The sequence below is a fragment of the Myotis brandtii genome, unplaced genomic scaffold, assembly GCF_000412655.1.
Source record: "Myotis brandtii unplaced genomic scaffold, ASM41265v1 scaffold363, whole genome shotgun sequence".
Classification (NCBI taxonomy): Eukaryota; Metazoa; Chordata; class Mammalia; order Chiroptera; family Vespertilionidae; genus Myotis; species Myotis brandtii.
This window is the reverse complement of record NW_005363938.1, coordinates 7,109,436-7,133,454: the sequence shown is the minus strand read 5'-3', so window position 1 is coordinate 7,133,454 and position 24,019 is coordinate 7,109,436. Positions and strand designations below refer to the sequence as shown.

At 38.9% G+C, this 24,019-nt stretch overlaps 1 protein-coding gene across 1 annotated transcript in view; it reads left to right on the top strand.

The window, feature by feature from the left end:
- Window positions 1–24,019, top strand: part of AUTS2 (autism susceptibility candidate 2) — a gene marked incomplete at its 5' end in the record, with an annotated part of 1,129,652 nt that overhangs the window by 299,494 nt on the left and 806,139 nt on the right. Inside the window, one exon of the mRNA XM_014544397.1 lies at window positions 900–1,112. Coding sequence (XP_014399883.1) covers window positions 900–1,112 — 213 coding nt within the window. The remainder of the gene's footprint in view (window positions 1–899; window positions 1,113–24,019) is intronic.

The window sequence follows — 24,019 nt, the reverse complement described above, 5'->3', positions numbered from 1 at the left end:
TCTCAGGGATTAAAAGACATTCACATGTATGGAATCAAGTCATCACTGAGCCAATTTTACATATGGGCTCATAATTGCAGTGACTTACTCCACGTCTCATAATGTATAATGTCTCAGGGCTCAAACCCAGGTCCTTTGCAATCTCAGTATATCCTGAGCTGCCTGCAGACACATAACTTACTAGGTTGTGTGGCCTCAAATTCTTGCCTGTAGTTTCTACACTTGCTACTTTTTATTCCAGAACATCCATTACCCTTCTATTACCCTTTCCTCCACCCCCAACCACACATAGGAATAAATGAAAAGTTGCTTTTGATCTTGGTGATAATATTGTTACATTTTGCAATGAAGATGTGAATTACGGATGCTCAGAGGAACTTGTGGTGAAAATATAATGCATTAAGGAAACATCTTAATCGTATGAATTGACAGTTTCCTTCTTGCTGGCTCATATCCACCTGGCCCTGGTATGTTCAGTCTTATGCTGCTGTTTTTGAATAGTGCATGCACTTAGTACTCTTTTTTTCAAAACATAATTGATGTACCATCTTGGGAAGTGAGTGTATTAAGCCTCCTTGGGGAATATTGTGTGCTGGACCCAGCACAGAATCAAATAGAAAGCCATTGTCCCAGGAGCAGTGAAATCACATTTAATGGACAGGTACTTTGTGCTTAGTTGAATTTTTTTTGCCCAATAGGAATAGAAAGGATATATTTATGGTGGTATTAGGAGCTAAGAAAAATTAAGAGCCAAGTTTCTTAGTTTTCAGTATTCTCATATCCCACTTTCCTGTCCTTCCCACCCTCCCTTTTAGTAAACTCATTTAACCTGTATTTGGAGTGTGACCCTAGATACCTATATAACCACCACTTCCCTTTCCTTCTCTTCTCTTCTACAGAAAGATGTAGCACTTAAGCCTCAGGAACGTGTGGAGAAACGCCAGACCCCTCTGACGAAGAAGAAACGAGAAGCACTTACCAACGGCTTGTCCTTTCATTCCAAGAAGAGCCGCCTCAGCCACCCACATCACTACAGCTCAGATCGAGAAAATGACCGCAATCTCTGCCAGCACCTCGGGAAGAGAAAGAAGATGCCAAAGGGACTCAGACAGGTGAGGAAGCGTGGCTTTGTTCTTTTCTATGGCTGAAAAATCCCCTCCTTAGGTACCTGTTCCTCAGTGGTTCTTCCTAACAGGTGGAGAAGATATCCATGTGGGATGCTGGAAGGCTGCCCTGCAGAGCTTTGTGCTTGCTTCTGAAACAGTATACCAAACCAAGCTCAGTGTTTTTTGTTATGATTTGAAACTTCAGCATGGCACCCTTTTAGTCAGATGTGCTCTGTGTAACAAAGCTCGATGCTGCTGCGATTGGCATTCAGGGCAGGCAGACTAACTGAAGTCTTGATGGTAGACAAGGTGGGGAGAGGTCCTCATAGTTAGGACAAACAGAACAGGCCAATTTGATCACATACACCGTGTATCTAAAGGCTCTCAGGTTCGAAAAATGGTTATCTACATGCAAGCAGTGCCTTGCAGAGGTTTAGATCTTCCTGGGAAGCTCAGGTATTGTGGCATGTGGGAGAGCAACAGTGAAGAAGTGTATTTGCCTTTTGGATCCTTAGTTGCTCTCTGTAGCCCATAATTCAAGACTGTCTTTCTGATCTTCTGACTTTATGAAAGTCTGGTCATGAGGTTTACTGGTCTGTTAATAATTAGGTTTCAGTGATCCACAAGAAAACATAGCTCTTGGCATTTGGAGAGCCTTTCTGCCTGTGGAAATCCCCACATGAGATAGATTAATAATGAGAAACAAAGCTGCTTATAGCAGTTTTTCTGCACAAATCCGGAGGCTTTAATGCCCGCTGAGTTACCTGTGTCCTGGGTGTGTTTTGTTTGTTTTTGGCGGGACTACTGGGTGGGGTTGACTACCACTTGAAGGAAACAGAGCAGGTGCTCTAATTAGTAGCTAAACAGGTAATTTCTAGTTTGCACATGTTTCTCTGCAGAGGGGGAAGATTTGGGATCATATAAAGCAGTGATTCCAAAACCCGCAGGTCATTAGAATCATATCATAAGCCTTTTTGAAACACAAATCCCTGGCCCCTCCCTAGGACCTAATGAATTAATCTCTAGGGGAAGAGGCACACAAATTTGTAGTCTTAGAAAGTTCCTGTTTGGTAGTGGTAGTCCTTAGAAAGTCAGTTTGGAAATAATTCTTATAAAGCATCAAGAATATATTTTTGGTGATGATTTTTAGTTAAAAGATTGGAAGGACCGAAGGCTTCAATAAATTCTAGTGGACATTTTGGGATTAGAGTTCAACCTGATGGGTAATAAAGGATATACTCCTGAGAAGACATCTAAAGTGATAGATTTCAACTTAGACTCAGAAGAATCTCAGGTAGTGTCCCCAAACATGATGTATAGGGCAGTTTTTCTAAAGGAGCACGTGTCCTGGTATAAAATGCCAATTCGCAGTTATATTAATAAATAGAGTTGCGGTGCACAGATTCGTGCACCAGTGGGGTCCCTTGGCCTGGCTGCAGGGATTGGGCCAGGACCAACTCTTCGACATCCCCCGAGGGGTCCCAGATTGCGAGAGGGCACAGGCCAGGCTGAGGGACCCCACCGGTGCACAATTGGGGCCAGGGAGGGCCTGCGGGAGGGCTTCAGGGTATGTCTTGCCCACCTTGCGGGTCCAATCAGGGCCCCGGAGGGACTATGGGAGTGCTCCAGAGCATGTCTGGCCCGTCTCGGCCAGTCCCATTCGGCAGCACCCCAGCAGCAAGCTAACCTACCAGTCAGAGCGTCTGCACCCTGGTGGTCAGTGCGCATCATAGTGACTGGTCAAAAGGTCAAACGAACGGTCGGACACTTAGCATATTAGGCTTTTATTATATAGGATTATTAACATTTATCTAATGCATGCCATGTTTTAATCATTGGATAAGAGAGTTTGTGTGGTATATCTGTAATTCTCACAATAATCATAGCTAGTAGGTAATATGATTACTGTACAGATGGGAAAACTGGGGCTCAAAGAGATAAAGTGGCTTGTTTCAGGCCACTTAGCAGTGAGGGATCGAACTGAGCCAGGGTTTATACCCAGATTTCTTTGGCTTGCTTATTATCTCTCTATGTTCTGCCTTTCTTGACTGAGAAGAGGATTACTCATGAAGGGAAAGAGAACTCCAGGTCATAGAATTTAGGGGACCTACAATGTAGGGGTTCTAGAAATTACTTGAGTAGTTGGTCAGAGGCAGTGATTTTGGTCATAGAAATGGCCTATGAAGGCACAAGAAGAAACTGAATAAAATACCAAGTTCAGAGAACAGAGAAAGGTGGCAAGCACATTTGGATGATGATCTATATTTTTATTAATTTATTTTTCCCATACAGAGTGGGGTGGGGGAAGAAGGGCTATGTTCCATAAACAGTGATGTTCTTGTGGTATTTGTGACTCCCAATTCATGCCTTGTGTTTGAGATATATGAGAAAAGTAATTTTTCCCAGTGGACAGGTTGCAGTGTAACCACCACCTCTCCCCCAAGTCCTCCCCCACAACGGGGTAAGCAGAAGCTTCTTACCCTTCAGGCAAAAAAAATGGAATTTAATTCTGAGTCTACACTAAGCCATGGTTCCTGATCCTTGACACTCTTATTCCCAGACCCTGACTTTTCTATTCTCAGTCCTCACAACTTTTCCTTCTACATTGTCCTCTGGTAAAATGGTTTATGATTATAAAGAAGGCTAGGACTGTATGTCTCAAATTTGAGTAGCTATTGATCCTAATGATCAGCTTTTTGATGCTAGAGAAATCAAACCTATCCTTGTTTTAGTTAAAATATTTGAAAAGTAATTATATTGACTCCCTGTTATGAATCAGGGAGAAGGAAAAATGTATCAGATTTTGGCCTTTGTAAGGGATTTAAAAAGAAGTGGTCTTTCTTATCTTCAATGTTCATGCCAAAATATACTATCCAAATCAAGTGTTATTTTTCTAATGGAAAGGGAAGCAGTTGATAATTGAGATAAAGACCTAATACTTTTCATTTGCAATATTCCTAGAGTCACATGTGCTGCTGTGAAACCCTGAATAATTCATGGTCTGTTCCTGCCCATCAGTAAAATGAGAGGTTTCTCAGGCCCCTTCCTCCGAGTTCCATGTTTCTTTAAAATTGTGACTAACAGCCTGGCCAGTTTGGTTAAGTGGTTGACATTTGACCTAAGAACCAGGAGATCATGGTTTGATTCTCAGTCAGGGGGATGTATAGGAGGTAGCTGATCAATGATTCTCTCTCATCATTGATGTTTACATATCTCTCCCTCTCCCTTCCTCTCTGAAATCAATAAAATATATTTTTTAAAAGTATGAGTAACGCAGAGATATATAATGCTGTTGAGGTCTGGAAAAGAAGACTATACTAGGTCTGAAGGTAATTTAGATTTTGGGTCTAAATGAGTGGTTCTGTGAATACACTTAAAGGAGAGGAGTGATAGGCATTCCTAGTAGGAGAAAGAGGCACGGATAGTTGTGTGTTAGCCCAAACAAATGCCATCTGTTGTGTTATCATGGGTAAAAGGTGACAGGTGAGTGTTTAATGGCCATAGTATCTGTTCAAAAACTTGTGCTAAGGATATTTGCCATTGCTTTTCTATCTTGATAGATGCTTGCATACATCACAATTACTTATTTCCCTATCTTTGCCGCTTATCAGATAAAGTAACCGAACCTGACCATCTTAGCTGGGAGGGGACCTTGAGATGAGAGTTGGCCTTAAGGAGAATTTCTAAATTAATGGATTGTTGTTTAATGCCTCTTACTACGTGAGTTCTAATGACAAGAGTTACAGATGGAAGAGGGCAGTAGGAGCTGAGAATCTAGTCTTTATTTTTGACTTGGTGAGAGTAGATTACTTTTGCTTTTTATTAGGGAATGGTACTTTCTGAGCAGGCAACTAAATGCACAGCTTTCCTATAATTATAGGAAGATGTTACTCCTTAGTGGAGAGGAAATAATAGGATTTCCCCCTGTCCCTGAGAATCCATTGAAGGCAACTAATCTTTTTACTGTGAGAGTACAATTAGTTTTATGAGAGATGTGTAGTTCTAAAATCAAACTGCTTTTTCCTACTTTTGCTTGATTAGAAAATCTCTTGTTTTTCCATATTGTTCAAAGAAAACTTTTAACCAGCACTTAATCATGCCAAAGGAAATTATTTGTTGTATTCTATTTTTAAGCATAAATACATACTGACTTAGAAGATGCTCAGCTGGCAATTGTCTTATAAAATGGTTGCATTTTTTTAATATGGCAAATTTGAATACTCTCCTTAATTTTTAAAGGGGTTTAAACAAATAAAGAAAGGAGCAAGCAGCCTGGCCAGTGTTGTTCAGTGGTTGAGCATTGACCCTTGAACCAGGAAGTCAGGGCACATGTCTGAGCTGTGGTCTTGATCCTCAGTAGAGGGTGTGCAGGAGACAGCCAATTGATGATTCTCTCTCATCACTGATGTTTCCCTCTCTTTCTCCCTCTCCCTGCCTCTCTCTGAAATAAATAAAAATATATACAAATATTTTTTAAAAAATAAAGGAACAAGTTAACTGTTACACAAAAGAGTACATGTCTTTCTGACCCCCCTAGGCCTATATTTGTCCTACACAGAACTGTTTTGCTCATTATGTGAGCACTCAACCATTATATAAAAAAGTTTTAGCTCTTACTAATAGGGGCATGTTAGTTTCTTGTTCCTTCTTATACGTGGGAGAGGGAAAAGCAAAAGAGAAGTTGTATAGGTCCTCTCTGTAAGGAGCTTTATTCTCTAATTGGGAGACTAAGTCACAATGAAATAACTTAGAACACAATGAATTGATGTGTTGCCAGGATTTTTAGCCAAATTATGACTTTCTCAGCAGCATTTTTTGAAAATTTAATTCTTCCTAGTGTTTTGAGTTTTCTTTCATTATATCTAACTTCTAGACCATAAGGGATGTTTTAAAATTTTAGTATTTTCTAGTTTAAAACACTGAGTGAACAAAGCACTTTTAAAAATAGAGGCAATGAGGAAAAGTTGATGAGAGTTCAGAGAATTCTCAGATTTGGTTATGAATGGATATTTCTAAATCTCTGTTTAGTCCATTAGTCTTTCCTTTGTGTCTCTAGTATGAACTGAACCAGAGGATACAGGCTTAATTGAACTAGGAGGAATTTTGGGATTATATGAACTCTTCTGATTAACAGACTACAGGATGGATCATCAAACTAAATTGTGGAGCCTCCTTCCTAACTGAATTTTAGTGACAAAAATCCATTTATCTAAGGGCAGAATTTCCCAGATAAAGATGTAACCTATTGAAATTGCTTCTAGCCATAGAAGAATACCATTTGAGGGGAGAATAAAGGAATTCGGGATTATTTCAGGAATCTAGCCAGGTAGATTCTAAACTTTCTGGTGAGAATGGCTTATGTAGGAATGCCTTATGTGGTTTTAAAATCTTTATGCAAATTGAACTGAGTAGGTATTGCTTGTAAGGAATGGAAATTTCCTCTTCTCTCTGAAAATCTAGTATGGTGGTATTAAACTTGGTGGAGGATGTGGAGTTTACAGTGAAGATAACACAATTGTATACAAAAGTGTAAACTGGGGGTACCAAAAATGTACACTGATTTCTGGAAGAAGAGGGATTGATCCCAGTGCCACGCCTTTAAAATTAGAGCTTTTGTTAGAGCTATGCCTTCTGGTTGCATCTGCTTTGCATGACTTTATTTGGAGTAACTGGTTGTATGGGTACAGAAGAGTCCAGGTGACTAAGCCACCATCTGGACTTTTCCTTTTCCTAAGGGGGCAGTGTTTCTCACCCGTGCTCTTTTCCTTTGAGTGCATTTACTACCCGAGGCTGATCCTTGGACTGACTCAGATTCTCTGAGGACTTTCCTTTGAGTGCATTTACTACCCGAGGCTGATCCTTTATTTCAGTTGGACTGACTCAGATTGTCTAAGGATTTCTCTGTGAGATGTGTTACTAGTAGAAATTAACTTGCAAAGGAGGATTCATAATGGAAAACTTTGATTAAACAGACCCAGTTAAAGTCACATTTCTGAAGAACTGCTAATTAGTTTTGGGTGGAAATCCAGACTGAAATCACACAGGTATTTATCCAGCTTGACTCTAAAGCCTACAGGTGTCTGGAAATCAGAGCACTTGAAACACTGATATATTTAGGAACTTCAGTAATAAAAGTATATATGAACTTTGCTCGGTTATAATGTTAGATGACTGAGGGTACCTTGAGCTAGAGTCAAGAAATGTGAGCTGCAATTAAATCATTTTTACTTCATACTTCAAAATTTCAAGTTTAATGTGTTAAATGGGATTTCACTTGTTTTTCAAAAAATAGGTAGTCACATGAAAATTACGGATATTAAATAAATCTTTAATTTTTTCTTCTTATTAATTTAAGTTGCACATTACTTTTTTCCCTTTGTTGAAACTACAGGAATAAGAATAAAAACATATAATGAAGGATTAGGCGAAGAAAGATTGGCTTAAAATTGCTCTTAGAATCTTGATTGAATTGAAATAAGAATAAAATGCTAGTTTCAACATCAGTTATTGAGGAAACCCCAATTCAGGCTTATTGCTGTTCAGAATTAGTTGTGCATAATATTGGAGGTATTTGGAAACCTGAGACTAATACAATAAATTATATGAAGGGTGTTTTGCTTTCTTTTGTTTTGACTTGGGCATTTGGGAACAGTGATAGTTTATGTTTGAGGTCTACAATTTTTTATTACATGTCTTCTGACACCTTACTTTGTTGTCTGGGATATGTTGTCGGCCCTGAATGTTAGCAAGAGTGAGCATAAATATTATTCGACTTCAGAGAGACAGATGTGTTTGGAGTGATGTACCTGGTAATAAATTTTATCCCAAGTGACTTATATAATTCTTAATTAAAACTTAGTAAATATTACTAAAAATGGACATAGCACGTTGACTATCATCTCACAAAATAAAAGCGACAGAAATAAAATAGGCTGACAGCAATGAAAAGAATGTCTAGTAACTCAGCTTGAGCAATCTTGAGTCCTACAGTAATTGTTCCACAAAACAGTGAAGTTCATTAATCCTGAATTAAGGATTTGTTATATGTATGTGTATGCAAAATTTTACTATCAAGGGCCATTTAAATCCCATGTATTGTAGAGAAGTAAGAAGGAAAAAGTGTAAACATGATTTCCAGCTCTCCCTGCCATAAATTCCTATAATATTAGTGATTGAATGGTGAAGGAACATGTTTTTCTTGTAACAAGATTTAGCCACTCTGTCTTTAATAGTTGATGGATGAGGTTAGACAGAACTCCCTTTCTTCATTAAAGACTGCATTTTTATGTTAATTTCACATTTCCCTCTTCTGATGATAAAATGTTATCTGCATGTGGTCAGATTTTAATTGCAGAACACGAAATAAGCCTCTGTGTGTTCTGCATTCTAATCTGCTCACAGCAATCCCATCTCCACACAAATCTGTACATGACAGGTAGTGAGTGGGTGGTGGGAGTGGGTGGGTGGCTGTGTGGTTTGCAGTGGCGTTGGTGGGAGCTGAGCAGATGGTTGTGATAGCCACGTGTTGCGAGATTCCCGTGGGAGTTGATGGTGGTGACAGGCGACTCATAATATGCTATTTACAGTTTGGGTTTGCAGTCTTTCAGTGACATCTGAATGCTCTTTAGCAACTGCTTTCATTACTGCCTTTCGAGGAGCTACTAATTGAAAATGAAATTGTGGGTGGGCTTTAAGGCAGGCACAGGCAACTGTGTGTGGTAAATGTTACTTGAGAACTGTTGGATGTCTTGATGCCCAATTTGTAATTATTTTTCCAAGGAGGAAAAGCCAAAGGTGCATTTGAAGAGTCAGTATTTTCAAAGAGGCAGAGCTGAACATCTCATCCTGCCCAGAGAGCCAACTGTGCACTCATTGGGCTGGAAACCAAGCCATCTGCCCACAAACTCACCTTTGTGTGGTTCTCTTTAAATGCATAAAACTTGTAAGGTTATTTTAAATCTGCTATCATCTTGTAGTATTCTCTGTTAGTTTTTTGTAGGATATCTTTCTTCTTCCTCTGTTGTTCATAGAGTTAGTATGCAAGACAAAATGATTATGTGATCTCTTGAACTTAGAGACATTTATATTTAAGTTCTTGCATGTACCTTTTCTTCCTATAAACCTTTTTTTTCTATGATACAATTCTGTTGAAGGCAATTGGTGCCCCCAGGCACTCTGAGGGAAGAGGAAGATGGTGGGTTTGATTGAAATTTGACAGTGGATAATGTTCTTGATTCTCTTTTGGCTGCCTCCAGGGATTGTCATTTCTATTACATCTTCAGAGTAGTTGGCTAAAGCATCAGTAGCATTTCTGAAATGGTAGCTTTTGTAAGTGTTTATATGTTGAATTATTTTATTGCCCATTCTCAAAATAGCTTTGTACGGAGAAATCTTGTGCTGAACAAGGAATGACCTCCCTCTTGGAAGTGCTGTTAGCTCTCTTTTTAATTAAATATGAAGATAGAATACAGTATTACTGCATTCTTTTTAGCTTTCCCTTGAACATTTCAGTGAATAGTATGAAGCAAAATTATACTGAATTTATATGCTTTGTTTAAGTAGGACCGATATTTGCTTTTAGAGAGTCCCTGAGGCTCGGGCCTACGGGACCTTTATGACACACCCCTTGCTGTACTTAACCCTCAGTCCCATTAGACCTGCTTTGCCACCGGAACCCAACTGTTTTAGTGCACTTGAGCTACTGCTGGGTCCTAATGATGTCTAAAAGAACCTATTTCAGCTTTCTCAATGAATTCTGGAGCATTGCTTATTGTTGCAAGATCCGGCGATTTCATACCAAGCAGATACAGCAAAGTTCTTGCCAGAGCTTTGGTTCTTTTCACACCTAGGGGTGTGAATCCTTACCTTTGTGCTCCCAGACACACACACAGAAACAGAAACCAAGTGCCTCACAAATGCAGGCAAGTCCTGTCACGGGCCCACCTGGTGTCTTTCCGGAGGCTGCTGAAACACTTTACCTGCATTCATTGATCACAGCTCTGCAGAAACTGCCACTTCTCCCGTGTGTCGCCTACAGTGATGCTATTGTAGCAGATCTCTCTGTGAAAACTGTTTGCACCTGCGTTTGCTCAGTAAGTGCTTGTGTCATATGTTTTGAAATCATGTAGTACAAAGGTGGACAGGTTCTGCTTGTCAGTGATGGTTTTGAGTGGCTGAGATTAGCTATAATTAGATTGAGAAGCAATTAGCTGCATTTTCTGGATAAGGAACATACAGAAAAATGTTTCTAGGAGGGTGGTCTTTGGACCACCTATTTTGGAACAACTCTGGGGCTTTTGTGAACGTGCAAATTCCTGGCCATCACTTCCGACTTGTGGAGCCAGAGTCCCCTGGGTGGGGATCAGCATGTTACGCCAAGTCCTTAGGTAACTCCAGTGCAGATGCTGTATGAGTAATATTTTTAAGTAAACTGGATTGTACTCATTTTTGTTTTTGGAAAAGGGAAAGGAAATATTACTATGTTGTTTGCAAAACTTGTGACAAATTAAAACATTTTTGAAACATTTTGTGTGAAAATAATTTTATGAATACTAGGACTGTGTTCTTGTTCTGTATATTTACTAATTGAGTTCTTTTTCAAAATATTATTGGCAAAAAAAGAAATGCTTCTGCCAAATGCTATAGATATTATGTTACAGAAAATAGTGTTTTCAAAATGGCTACTTTTTGGTAGGGGTTTGTAGAATAATTGTGTTGTATTATTCTCTCCTTAAACTTACCAACTCCCTCAAATAACACAGCTTTCATACACATGGTAACGAGTTTTTCATTATTCTTTCTTTTAGGTTCTATTTATTTATTTCTTCCTTCAGCAGCACAGTGGTGTTGAGCTCTTAAGCTGTATAAGTTTAATGAGTTCTCCGTGTTACAGTTTGGTGTTATTTGGTGGCAGTATTGGGGAGCAGGTGTGAATGAAATCTGAAAATATTGCCTGTTTATTTGTGGGGATTAAAAATCATTAACTGTTTTCTCATTACAAAGAAAGCTTTGGCTTAATAAAATGTTATACTTGAATTTCTGGTTTGGGTTCCACAAATTCAAAAGGAAATATTTTCCTTTCTAAAATCAAACATAATAAAAACCCTCAGAAGAATTTTCATTTAAGTAGCAAAACCTACACTTATGATTTAACAATTGCCTGAGGTGTGTCAACAGTAGGTAGCATTCATTTTTAATGCATTGCTATGAGACCAGAAATGCTGTTACCCTGGAGATGGGTGAAAATGATCTACTGAACAGTTGCTAATGAAATTATCATACTGTATGAATAAGATTATTAATAATGACTTTTGATTTAAAAAATACTATCATCAGACTTCCCTAAGAAATAAGGAGGAGGATGGGAAATGCCTCTGCCTTTCAATAAAGCTGGACAGTGGACCCTGCACTCACTGATGAAAGGCTGAATGGTGCTTTTCTAAACTTAAATAACCCATTTGTGTAGTTGTCACCTACCTCCTACCTCCCTGTATTAAAACTCTAAATCTGTATTTCTCAAATGGATGTGGCAGTGAGGGAGGATAGGGAGAGGCACTGAGGGGGTATGATTGTGGAGCTGTGTTTGAAGCGGGGGGGATATATTAGACTTAAATATTGCCTTCACCCTCCAGGTAGAGTGAGGAGACAAATTGACATATCAGGATATTGAAGGGGAAGGATATGGAGTTTAAAAACCTTTTCCCTGGTGATTGGTACCTTGCTCTTCTCTGCCTCCTCTTCAGACCTGACAGCCCATCTTACTCCTTCTCCATCGCTGAGCTTGCCTTCAGGCTGAGCTTGCTTTCAGCTCCTTGGCTCTCCGTTCTTACTTCTTCCATCCAATGCCTCTTGCTTGCTTCTCCATCCAGCCAGGATTGCATGGAAAACCACTTAGATTAGCTCTCAAAGTTGCCTTTGCCACCTGGTTCCTTGCTCCCTTCACCATGATGGCCCTTTTCACTCAAAATCATATTGATATTTAACAATACAATACTTATCTGGATTCTCACTAAAGTTCAGCATTATTTCACTCACTGCCATTGTACTCTTGTTAAAAAGATTTCAGTGACCCATAACCACCTAAATAAAATCAAAGCGCCTTAGTGTAGGACATTGAGGTCCTAACTAAATTTGCTTGAGCATACCTTCCCAGCTGCCTCTCCTTGTCCCTACTCTCCATAAACACCAAGCTGTAGCTCTGTTGTTTTTTGCCGTTAAGTGCCATTCTTACTCCACACTCCTGTTCCCTTTGTTTGGAATTGCCTTCAATAGTCATATTTATTTTTCGATGGCGACTTCAAAACTGCTTCTTCTTGGGCTTTTATGATCTGTTCCATCAGAATTAATTGTATTTTCTTCAGAACTCCCATGATCCTTTGTGTATTACAAGGGTGACCTCAGAATGTACCACCTAATGTATGACTTTTCTGAGAGTTAAAGAGGGCACCATTAATAATTACCTTGGACCAATAAGCATAAATCAGGACTTTCTGGAAAACTGGAATATATGGTCACTCTATAGTCCACTTTTGACCTTTTTCATTTTGTACCCTCTTGTAGAGTTGGCTGCATATGTGTCCTTCTCCCCAGCTATAGTGAAGCTCCCTGAGGCCATTATTGTGTGACACAGGGCCCAGGCTAGTGTTGCACATAGTGAAGTAAACCTTTAAAACCATGAGCTATCCCTGCCTTGAAAAACTGAGCTACCTTTCCCATGTTCACATTTCCATTCTTGAGCCCTTTCAATCCGTTCTCCATAGCGCAGCCAGTGTGATCTTTTAAAAATATATATTGGATCATATCATTCCCAGATGCAAGTCCTCTTAGTGGCTTCTCAGGGTCTTCACATTAAAATTCAGACTCCTAGGAGCTGTTGTGCACCGTTATCCAAATCCCTGTTTCTTCAGTTTCACTTCATGTTACCGCCTCTCACTCACTGGTTCCTGCCCATCTAACCTTCCTTCATTTCTTCCGATATGTGAAGTTTTTTCCTGTCTCAGGTACCTACACATCATGCTGTTCTCTCCACCTGAACTGGTCCTCCCTCTGCTCTTTGCGTGCTTCTTCCAGTCCTTTAGGCCTGAGCTGAAATGTCACCTTCTTAGAGAGGCTTTTCCTGGCCATATTTTCTTTCACCCAGGGTCTGCCCTTTGCTCTCCTTTGCTCTCACCTTTGCTCTCACCTTTCTCCTTTGCTCTCACCTTTTTTATTTTCTAACACTTAATGTATAATTATAGATTTTTCTTTCTGGTATCCTTTAAAGTCTATCCCTTCTGCTGGACTCTAGGTTCTCCAGAAGGAAAGTAACATACTCATCGTCTCCACTATAATGTTTGTAGCACATAGAAGAATGTGCTTGATAATTAAAGTTGCATGATTGAAGGTTGGAATAATTATTTTTCCAATTGACAACATTGCTAATCACACACCCTTGTTGCATTCCAACATTAATTGCTTACAAGAAAAAAAAAAGCCAATACAATATGACCTTTGTTTTTCCTCTCTGGGGATATGAATGTAAAATGAGATACTGATCAGCACATACACACCAGGCAAAAATTTATTCCAAGAATATGGCGTTCTCTATGGAATGTCACATAGGCTGTCTTCCCAGTGTCCTAGCCTATTAGGATAGTAAAATAGCTAGTGCTGCCAGGAAAAGCTGGCCCGGGGAAACTGCAGCCTTCCATTTTCAGAGGTGATCCAAAAGAGACCAGACAGGCAGCAGAGACAGAGAGGGGGGCGGTGGGAGTGAGGTGGAATTTACTGAGAACTCTTTCACGTGCAAATATTTATGTGGGGCTCTACTTTTTTACCATAAAAGTACAAACTATTTCTAGTATCAGCATGAATAGCCGTCTTTGCACTGTAAAATTATTGTCCCACATGCACTCTGTCTAAAATATTTTGACTTTAGAAAAGTTTAATTTTATTTCCTTTTAAAGTGGGCTAATTAATTCATTCTCCCCATATTTCCTGGTTCAATAAACATTTACTGAGCATCCTTTGTGTGCAAACCTTATACAAAAGACTCTGACATAGCAGAAAGATGTATACCACGGAAACTCTGCCCCTGCTACATTTACAGCTTGATACAGCCATCTATCTATCCTGGTGGAGAACTCAGCATAAGTGAGGCTGAGACTGATGGAATAAGTGCAATTCAAAAGGAGACACTGCTGAGCATATATTAAAGAGTGAATACCTTCAGATATATGTATTAAAGTTCTTTAAACTTGTGTCTTTCCTATCATGCTATTTTTCTTGACCCCCTCTTTGCCTTTTTAAGAAACTTTGAGAATAATGCCCTATCCCAGTGATGACAAACCTATGACACGCGTGTCAGAGGTGACACGTGAACTCATTTTTTTGGTTGATTTTTCTTTGTTAAATGGTATTTAAATATATAAAATAAATATCAAAAATATAAGCCTTTGTTTTACTATGGTTGCAAATATCAAAAAATTTCTATATGTGACACGGCACCAGAGTTAAGTTAGGGTTTTTCAAAATGCTGACTCGCCGAGCTCAAAAGGTTCGCCATCACTGCTCTATCCCACCGAATGCATCAATAACCGTTAGAATCAGTGCTGTGATGTTTATCAGTTCTCTCGGTTCTTAGTTTACAAATAAAGGCTTTGGCATTCTCATATTTTTGCCTGCAATTTACTGGGAAGTACCTGGATAAGTAATTTTATTAAGTAATCTTAATGGCACTCCAGAGTTTCCAGAAATTGCCTTTTTTTCCCGACATAGACCACCAAAATATGTATGTTTTCTTGAAATGGTTTTGCTGTGATTACATTCCCAGTTGTGCCCACTTACTCATGGAACTCTTGATATCAAAAAGTCATATTTCTGTCCAAAGATTTAGGTTTTAATGCTAATCTACTCAAAGCAGAAACCAAAAATATCTTATCGCTCTTTGTCATTTCTATTTACTTTGGAAGTAGATTATTCTTTTCAAGGCAAGTTGAACTTAAATATTCTAAAATATTCAAAAGAAATATTTGAATGGAAATTTACGCCCCAAATTTATAGTGAGAATACTGATGGAAGATTGTATAGTTAATGATCCCAGGATCATATTTTAAAGCAGTTCCCAATTTGCTAACAAGTTTTTTTCCCTCCAAAAGATAATTTGTAAATTTGTTTTTGTGTTTGGAAATTCTAACTTAGAAATTGTTAAAAATAGTGATTTCCCAGTGAATTTCTAAAAAAAAAATATTCTTTAAGATTTACTCTTCCTCTTGCACTACTCACTTTCTCTTGGTATCCACTCATTAAATTGACCATGTACTACTATAGGCAGACAATTTTAGGTGCAAATAGCAAACAAAACAACACCGATCTCTGCCTGAGTGGATGCTGTCCTTTTAACTGCAGACAACTTCCATTTAAATGTTCAACCCTGACCTTTCTTCTTAGCTTCCAGATTCATAAACTCAGGTGCTTATCACAATTGTGTTTTTTTCCCTTTATTGATTAAGGTATTACATATGTGTCCTTATCCTCCAATGCCCCCCAACCACCCACCCCCACTCATGACCTCACCCCCTGATGTCTGTGTCCATTAGTTAAGCTTATATGCATGCATACAAGTCCTTCGGTTGATCTCTCCCCATTACCACCACCCTCCCCTGCCTTCCCTCTGAGGTTTGACGGTCTCTCCCTCCATTGATCACCCCGCTCGCTGGTGGCCTGGGCCTTCCTCTGAAGGGCGAACGTGGAGCGATGGCGGGGGCCCCCAACCAATCACATCACACCCGCCTTGGCTGGCCTGGTGCCAGTGCATGTCATAGCGTGGTCATCCGGAAGGTCGTCCGGATGGTCGTTCTGCTGTTTGGTCATTAGGTCGATTAGCATATTATGCTTTTATTATTATAGATAAAAAGCCAAGGATTCTGGTCAAGATGTGGTTCTCGCCATCTCCCACAACCACATCAAAATTACAGCTAAAACACAGAACGACCATCATTCAGAACCCCCTCAAATCTAACTGAACGGAAGTCCTAAAAATACCGAATTAAAGAAGAACCACTTCGAGATTGGTAGGAGGGGTGGAGACGCAGGGCAAAATGCAGAACCACCTGGTGGGACAGGAAGAGGAGTATGACTTCCAGGTTTCCAGCATGATCTAGCAGATTTATGGCAGATCGTTAGCTGATGGTACACATATTAACTAAGGGAAGAAACTGAAGAGAAAAGGAAATTAGGACAACTATTATGGAGTTGACTTTCGAAAAGTATCTGTTTGAAATGCTTATGGATGACCCTGGTTAAAAACAATTTGTGATGATGATTGTATCACAATTGTTTTTAACCAGGGTCATCCATAAGCATTTCAAACTCAACATGTTTCACATTCAACTCCATAATAGTTGTCCTAATTTCCTTTTCCTCTTCAGTTTCTTCCCTTAGTTAATATGTGTACCATCAGCTAACGATCTGCCATAAATCTGCTAGATCATGCTGGAAACCTGGAAGTCAAACTCCTCTTCCTGTCCCACCAGCTGGTTCTGCATTTTGCCCTGCGTCTCCACCCCTCCTACCAATCTCGAAGTGGTTCTTCTTTAATTCGGTATTTTTAGGACTTCCGTTCAGTTAGATTTGAGGGGGTTCTGAATGATGGTCGTTCTGTGTTTTAGCTGTAATTTTGATGTGGTTGTGGGAGATGGCGAGAACCACATCTTGACCAGAATCCTTGGCTTTTTATCTATAATAATAAAAGCATAATATGCTAATCGACCTAATGACCAAACAGCAGAACGACCATCCGGACGACCTTCCGGATGACCACGCTATGACATGCACTGGCACCAGGCCAGCCAAGGCGGGTGTGATGCGATTGGTTGGGGGCCCCTGCCATCGCTCCACGATCGCCCTTCAGACGAAGGCCCAGGCCACCAGCGAGCGGGGTGATCAATGGAGGGAGAAAGACGGGTGGAGGCTGATGCTGGCAGTGCCAGGCCAAGGCGGGTGCAGGTGGGGGGCGGGGCCAGCAGCCAGAGGAAGCCCAGGTGCCAGTAACCAACCAGAGGGAAGGAAGGCCTACCCTTGTATGAATTTTGTGTATTGGGCCTCTAGTTTTTAAATAAGGTGCCTGAAAAAGTGACCACAAATGTGGTACAGGTTTATTTGAAGTAAACACAGTATTATAGCTCCCCTGGCATAGTTATTCCATATTTTGTCTTGGTGACTAAAGGACACAAACCAAGATAATCATGACAGTAGAAAACAGCATTTAGGGCTGGGATGTTAACATTTTAATTTGGGGTTCGCCCACTTGTCCCAGTTTTCACATTTCTTATTGTAAAACTTTGGTAGAAATGCTCCATTTTTTAGCAAACTATTGTCATTATTTCTTATCACACTTTTAGTATTCCAGCTCAAAATAGTTTTTAAGATATTTTTTTTGTGGCACAGATAAACTGCTTGTTTTTTTTAAGAAGATTAAAGCAGTAATTTAAGAGAAAGCTTTATTTTCCTGCCCATTTCCACATTCCCTCTGGAAGACTGTTTTTGGAGGTAGAAATAGAGCTGTTGATGAAGAGATTGAGATAAGGAATACGTTTCTTTTTTACTCTTGAGATGTGGTCCTTAACTATAATCCTACATGTCAACCTAGTTCATTTTCTTTCCTTGACAACCAGGTAAGGGACAAAGTATAAAATTGATTGGGGTGTGATTCAGAGAAGGAGAAATGACCCATAAAGGATATTGGAACACTTTACATTAGTCAGGCCCCTTCCACACCTTTTCCTTGTTTGTTTGGACTATATGAAATATTGTGTTTATATGTACAGGTAATTGAGGACAAATCATGTATACTGATATGAGAAATGCTCTTTAGGGTCCTCTTTCAACAATTACAGAGATCTTCATTCAGGGCAGTAACATTATTCCTCCTGCATGTCACATGCTGGCAGCTGGAAGAAGAGGAAGCTGTCTTTACATTGTTTTATGGCTGTGACTCTGAACTCACTTACAAAGATATTTTAAGCACTACAGCTAATTAGAAAGCAAGTGGGCAGTTTTGCTGAGAATATATTCAGTGAGGACTAGGAAGTCATTTTTTGCTGTTATGTTATTCAGGCTATATGAATACTTTATTGGAGAAAGTGCTTGGCATCAGGAGTCTTGGGTTTCAGCCTCTGTCTTGCTACTGGCACATTGTCTGTTCTTCCCTGAGTTTTTAGTTCTCTGACTCTCAGTTTCTGTAGTTGAACTGAATGCAAATGGTTCATTCTTCTAACATTGGGAAGCTGTAATATGTGTAAAGATGTTATAGGTCTTGGAATAATTAAAATTCCCTTTCCCTTGTTAAAAAGTAGATTTGGAAAACATGAATTGCCTGGACTATGGTAGTGTTAATAGTTTAGATGAGTATGTAATTAGTACAAGGAGCAACACTTCAGAGTTTTTGCTTTGCAGTAATGATACACTTTGGTAAAATCATGATGTGCTTATGGTTATTAGACTATTGTAGATCCCAGTGGATACATTATATTGAAAAACCTTAAATGGAGTGGGCTCATTCATACTGTTTTTAGCAGATGATAAAAGCCTTTTCTGTGAGAAGAGATGAATGTGAAATGGTAAGCCCTCTTTGTTTGGGGGCCATAACTGTTGGCAGCTATCTGAGAATTGTAATTTTAGATCTTTTCATCTTGAAATCCTGGAAATCTGTTTCTTATGAATAATTCATGGTAAAGGAATGTAACAATTTTTTTCCTGAATTTTATTTTTTAACCACTAACCTATATTTTTAGACATGTCAGTTGTTAGTTTATTTTAGATTTTTTAATTTGCAGGAAGTGAAAATTCTGTGGAAAATGTCTAGGTTCTTCTGGTTTTACAAAATCCTTCCCTGTACTTCCTTTATATAGAATGAATGAAATTTATAAAAACACTGGAACTGCTCATTAGTCATTTGGATGAAGTGGTCACTGTACTTGGTTTCCTGCCCTCTTCCAGGTCAACTCTCTTCCTTCAGTTACTGTTTTTATGTGCATTCCATATGTCCCAAACACTGTTGTTATTATAGAGACATGAGAGGAATATAAGAGATCGGTCTCTGTTTTCTAGGGCTTCATCCTTGAGTTACTTAATTATTTTGGAACAGTTTAAAGTAAATAAACTGTGAAAAATACTCTTTGAACAGTTGTTGAATGACAGATATGGTCTTAGTTTCTTACTAATCTCCCTGGTGATTTTTCTAATGTCATATATTTTCCTTGGGAGAGTTTTCTTACAGCTGTATTTGTGATCTTGTGCTAGGATTTATGAGCTGTCACTATTAAGGTCTCCCTCTGGCCTTGTCCTCAGAGATGGAGGGTATTTGTGGTTTGTTTTCTTATTGTTAATATGTGAGAATATTTCCAAATAAAAATGAATGCATAAGTGTTTTTCTTGACTTTGTCTTTTTAGATTGATTTATTAAAAGAAATGTGAGCCCTAACCGGTTTGGCTCAGTGGATTCTGCAACCAAGGTACATGCCCTTGACCAGAATTGAACCTGGGACCCTTCAGTCCACAGGCCGATGCTCTATCCACTGAGCCAAACCGGTTAGGGCGACTTTCACTTTCTTTTGAAACCACTGTCGTCTGACTTCTGTCCTCACTGTTCCACCAAAACTGATCTTTTTTTGTTTGTTAATCCTTACATGAGGATATTTTTTCCATTGAGTTTTTTTAGAGAAAGTGAAAGGGAGGTGGGGGGGGCGAGAGAGAGAGAGAGAGAGAGAGAGAGAAATGTGATTTGTGAAAATTTCTTCCTGCATTTTAAGACAAAATTTCCAAAGCAATATGCAGTTGTGTTAATAAATACTAGTATATTTATATTTCTGATTTCAGCATTAGACTTGGAATTTCTTTAAAAAATTTAACTGTTATAGCTAGGGCAGGTGGAAAGCTAAATGAAACAAAAAATATTGTAGTGGGAAGTAGAAGCAGAAACATATAAGAAAACCATTCTGGATCTTATCAATCATGCTACCATGATTAGTAAATGTTGACTGACTCCAAGGATGTTTGAGTGACACTCTGCAGGCTACGGTGCATTTGCAGAATTCAAACACATCAAAGTACATCATCTTTGGCTTAATGACCTTATGTATTTGGATCTCTCACTGAGATAGCTTTGTGATTAAATATAAACTATACTAACCAGTTTTGTCCTCTTTCTACCACTAGAGAGATTCAGTGGCACAGTTCAAAACTGTTTGCATTATTCACCTAGCTTATGGTGACCCTTGACTTTTCTTAAGAAAGATGCTTTCGTATATCTGGTAGCACAAGTACCACATGGTTGACTTAAATATTAACTCAGCTTCCTCTCAGATTTTTTAATTGACTTATTTAAGCTTTGTCTCTTTCTGAGCACTTTTAATGTATAGACCCTTATTGATATGCACAATAGACATTAAGGTAGGAAGAAAAACCATGTTTCATGCTCTTACATGACCCACAAATGTTTCACTTCTCTGGGTGATTTTTGGTTGTGGCCAGCTCAGAAACTCCCAAATTAATTATGATTTAAACACTATATGGCATAAAAAGTGCTTCTTCCACTTCTTAATGAAGACCACTTATGTGTAGAGTGGATACATTATATTAGAATATGATCTGGTTATAACAAGGCTTGTGGGAAAGGCTATTGGCATTGTGGGATGGCAGTCTGTGATATCTCGGTTGGTTTTATACAGGATTTTTAATATTTTCTGTCTACTCCCTTCCCTTATGTGTTGGTTTCTTATTTTTGTAGTAAAAAGGAAACCAATGTTGATACTGTTTCCCTGAGGATTTGTATAACAAGCAAAAAAGAAATGAGATATGAATTTTTATTTTCTGAAGGATGAATTAATCAACATGTTTGAAAGCGCTTAACCAGTTGTTCAATTATCAGTTATCCAAAGTTGATACACTATTGGTCTCGCACTAAGTGTTTGCCTGAATCAGCCCTCAATGGTTAGTAGACAGAATCACCTTCTCTTTGTGCCTTTCCTATCTTTTTAAAAAAGTTATAATTGACATAAACTAGATGGTAAATGTTTCATTTTGATTGAAATATATGTATATGGTGGGAGATATACTAAAATAAATTTCTTTTGTATAAGGACATCGAAGTTTTGTAAAATCATTTTTTAAAAATATATTTTTATTGATTTCAGAGAGGAAGGGAGAGGGAGAGAGAGATGGAAACATCAATGATGAGAGAAGTTTAGAGACAGCTTTTCAATTTCTCCAAAGTATCCTGTTGGGATGTTAGTTTTAACTGTTTAAAACTATTTCGGTGCCCTTGACCAGGATCAAACCCAGGACCCTTCAGTCGGAAGGCTGATGCTTTATCTATTGAGCCAAACCAGCTAGCGCTGCAAAATAATTTTTTTAAAAAGTTACCCATTCTGTAATTCATTGAATTTGCACTTTTGTAAAAAAAAAATCAGTTGTCCATAAATGTGTTGATTTATTTATGTATTATCTATTGTGTTCTACTTTTCTGTTTGTCTACTTTTGCCAAGATTGCAGCTTTATAGCATAGCCTTGGAATCAAGTAGTGTTAGTTCTTCAACTTTGTTCTTCACAGTTGTTTTGGCTTTACCTAGGACCTTTGTATTTGTTTATGAAGTTTAGAGACAGCTTTTCAATTTCTTCAAAGTATCCTGTTGGGATGTTGGATGAGATTATGTTGATACTGTAGATCAAATTGGGGATAATTAACTGTTTAAAACTATTTCATTTCCAACTCTTTCATAATGTATACATCTCTGTTTATTTAGGTCTGATTTATCTCGCCATTATTTGTAGCTTTCAGTATACAAGTCATTCACATATTTTGTCAGATTTATCCCTAAGTATTTAATATTTTTTGTTGCAATAATAAAGGGTATTGTTTTTAACTTTCAGTTTCCATTTGTTCATTGTTAGTATATACATTGAATGTACTTCTGTACATTCACCTTGTGTCCTGCAACTTGTCTAAATTCATTTATTAGTTCTAGCAACTTTTTTTAGGTTCCATCTGATTTTCTAAATGGGCGACCATATTTTTAGTGAATGGAGACAGTTGGTTTCTTTCTTCCTAATCTGGATTTCTTTTTCTTTGAGTGCACAGGCTTGAACCTCCAGCATCATGCAATGGAAGTAGTAACAGGAGACAGATGGGGGAAGGGGTATCTAGTCTTTCAACAATAATATGGTTTTAACTGGAGATTTTTCAAAGATGCTTGAAAATGTTTTGTTCTATTCTTAATTTCTAAGAGAATGCCTGTCAGGTTTTGTCAAATGCCTATACTGTTTATCAAATTGATCGTGTCATTTTTCTTTTAGTTTTTTAACATGTAAATTTTATACACATTTTTTAAAATGTTAAACATTGTAGTATTCCTGGGTAATCCCACTTGATCATGGTGTATTACTTTTTAAATATATTGTTGGATTTGATTTGCTAAAAATGTGTAAATGAATATTTGCATCTATGTTCCTGAAAAAAAAATGATCTGTAACTTTCTTTCCTTAAGATGTTTTTTGGCTGGTTTTGGTATCAGGGTAATATTGGCCTTACAGGATGGATAGGGAAATATTCCTCCTCTTCTGTTTCTTGGAAGGGGAATTTTCTTGAATTTTTATTATTTCTTCTTTAAATGTTAGATTAAATTTATCAGTAAAGTCCTCTAGGCCTGAAGTTGTTTATTTTGTAGAAAAATTTTTAATTATTCAGTTTCTTTACTTGATATTGGACAGTTCATGTCATCTATTTCTCCTTTAGTCAGCTTTGGTAATTTGTCTTTTTCAAGGAATTTTAAAATTTCATGTAAGTTGTGGAATGTATTAGCATAAAGTTGTTTCAGTAATACTCCCTTATTTTCCCTTTAATCCTATTTAATAAAGAGGTAATATGCAAATTGACCATCACACCCTCGCACAAGATGGCCACCCCCATGTGGTCAAAAGATGGCCTCCACAAGATGGCCAGCAGTGGAGGGCCATTTGGGGAGACCAGACCAGCAGGGAAGTGCAGTTGGGGATAACCAGACTGGCAGGGGAGGGCAGTTAGGGGCGACCAGGCCTGCAGGGGAGGGCAATTGGGGGCCACTGGGCTGGCAGGGGAGTGGTTTAGGGGGCTATCAGGCTGGCAGGCAGAAGCAGTTAAGGGCAGTCAGGCAGGCGAGTGGTTGGGAGCCAGGAGTCCCAGATTGTGAGAGGGATTTCCGACTGCTGGTTTAGGCCCAGTCGGACACCCCCCAAGGGATCCCAGATTGGGGAGGGTGCAGGCTGGGCTGAGGGACCACCCCCTCCACCCCCGCCCAGTGCACAAATTCCATGCACTGGGCCTCTAGTATCTATATAATCTGTGGTGATTCTACGTCCATATTGGTAGTCTCTTTCTCTTTCTTGCCCTTTTAAACTCTCTCTCTCTCTCTCTCTCTCTCTCTTCCCAGATTGTGAGAGGGATTTCCGACTGCCCGTTTAGGCCCAATGGGATTGGGCCTAAACCGGCAGTCGGACATCCCCCAAGGGGTCCCAGATTGGAGAGGGTGCAGGCTGGGCTGAGGGACCACCTCCCTCCCCCCTCCCAGTGCACAAATTTCCTGCACCGGGCTTCTAGTATCTATATAATCTGTGGTGATTCTACATCCATATTGGTAGTCTCTTTCTCTTTCTTGCCCTTTTAAACACACACTCTATCTCTCTCCCTCTCTCTCTCTCTCTCTCTCTCTCTCTCTCTCTGGTCATTGGTTTAAGATCTACTTTTTATAATATAAGCATTTGATGCTATTAACTTAACCTATAAATACTACTTTGGCAGCACCTCATCAATTCTCTTGTACTCATTATAGGTCATGTTTTCCTGTTTACTTGTGTACCTGGTAATTTTTGACTGGATGGCAGACATTGTGAAATTTATCTTG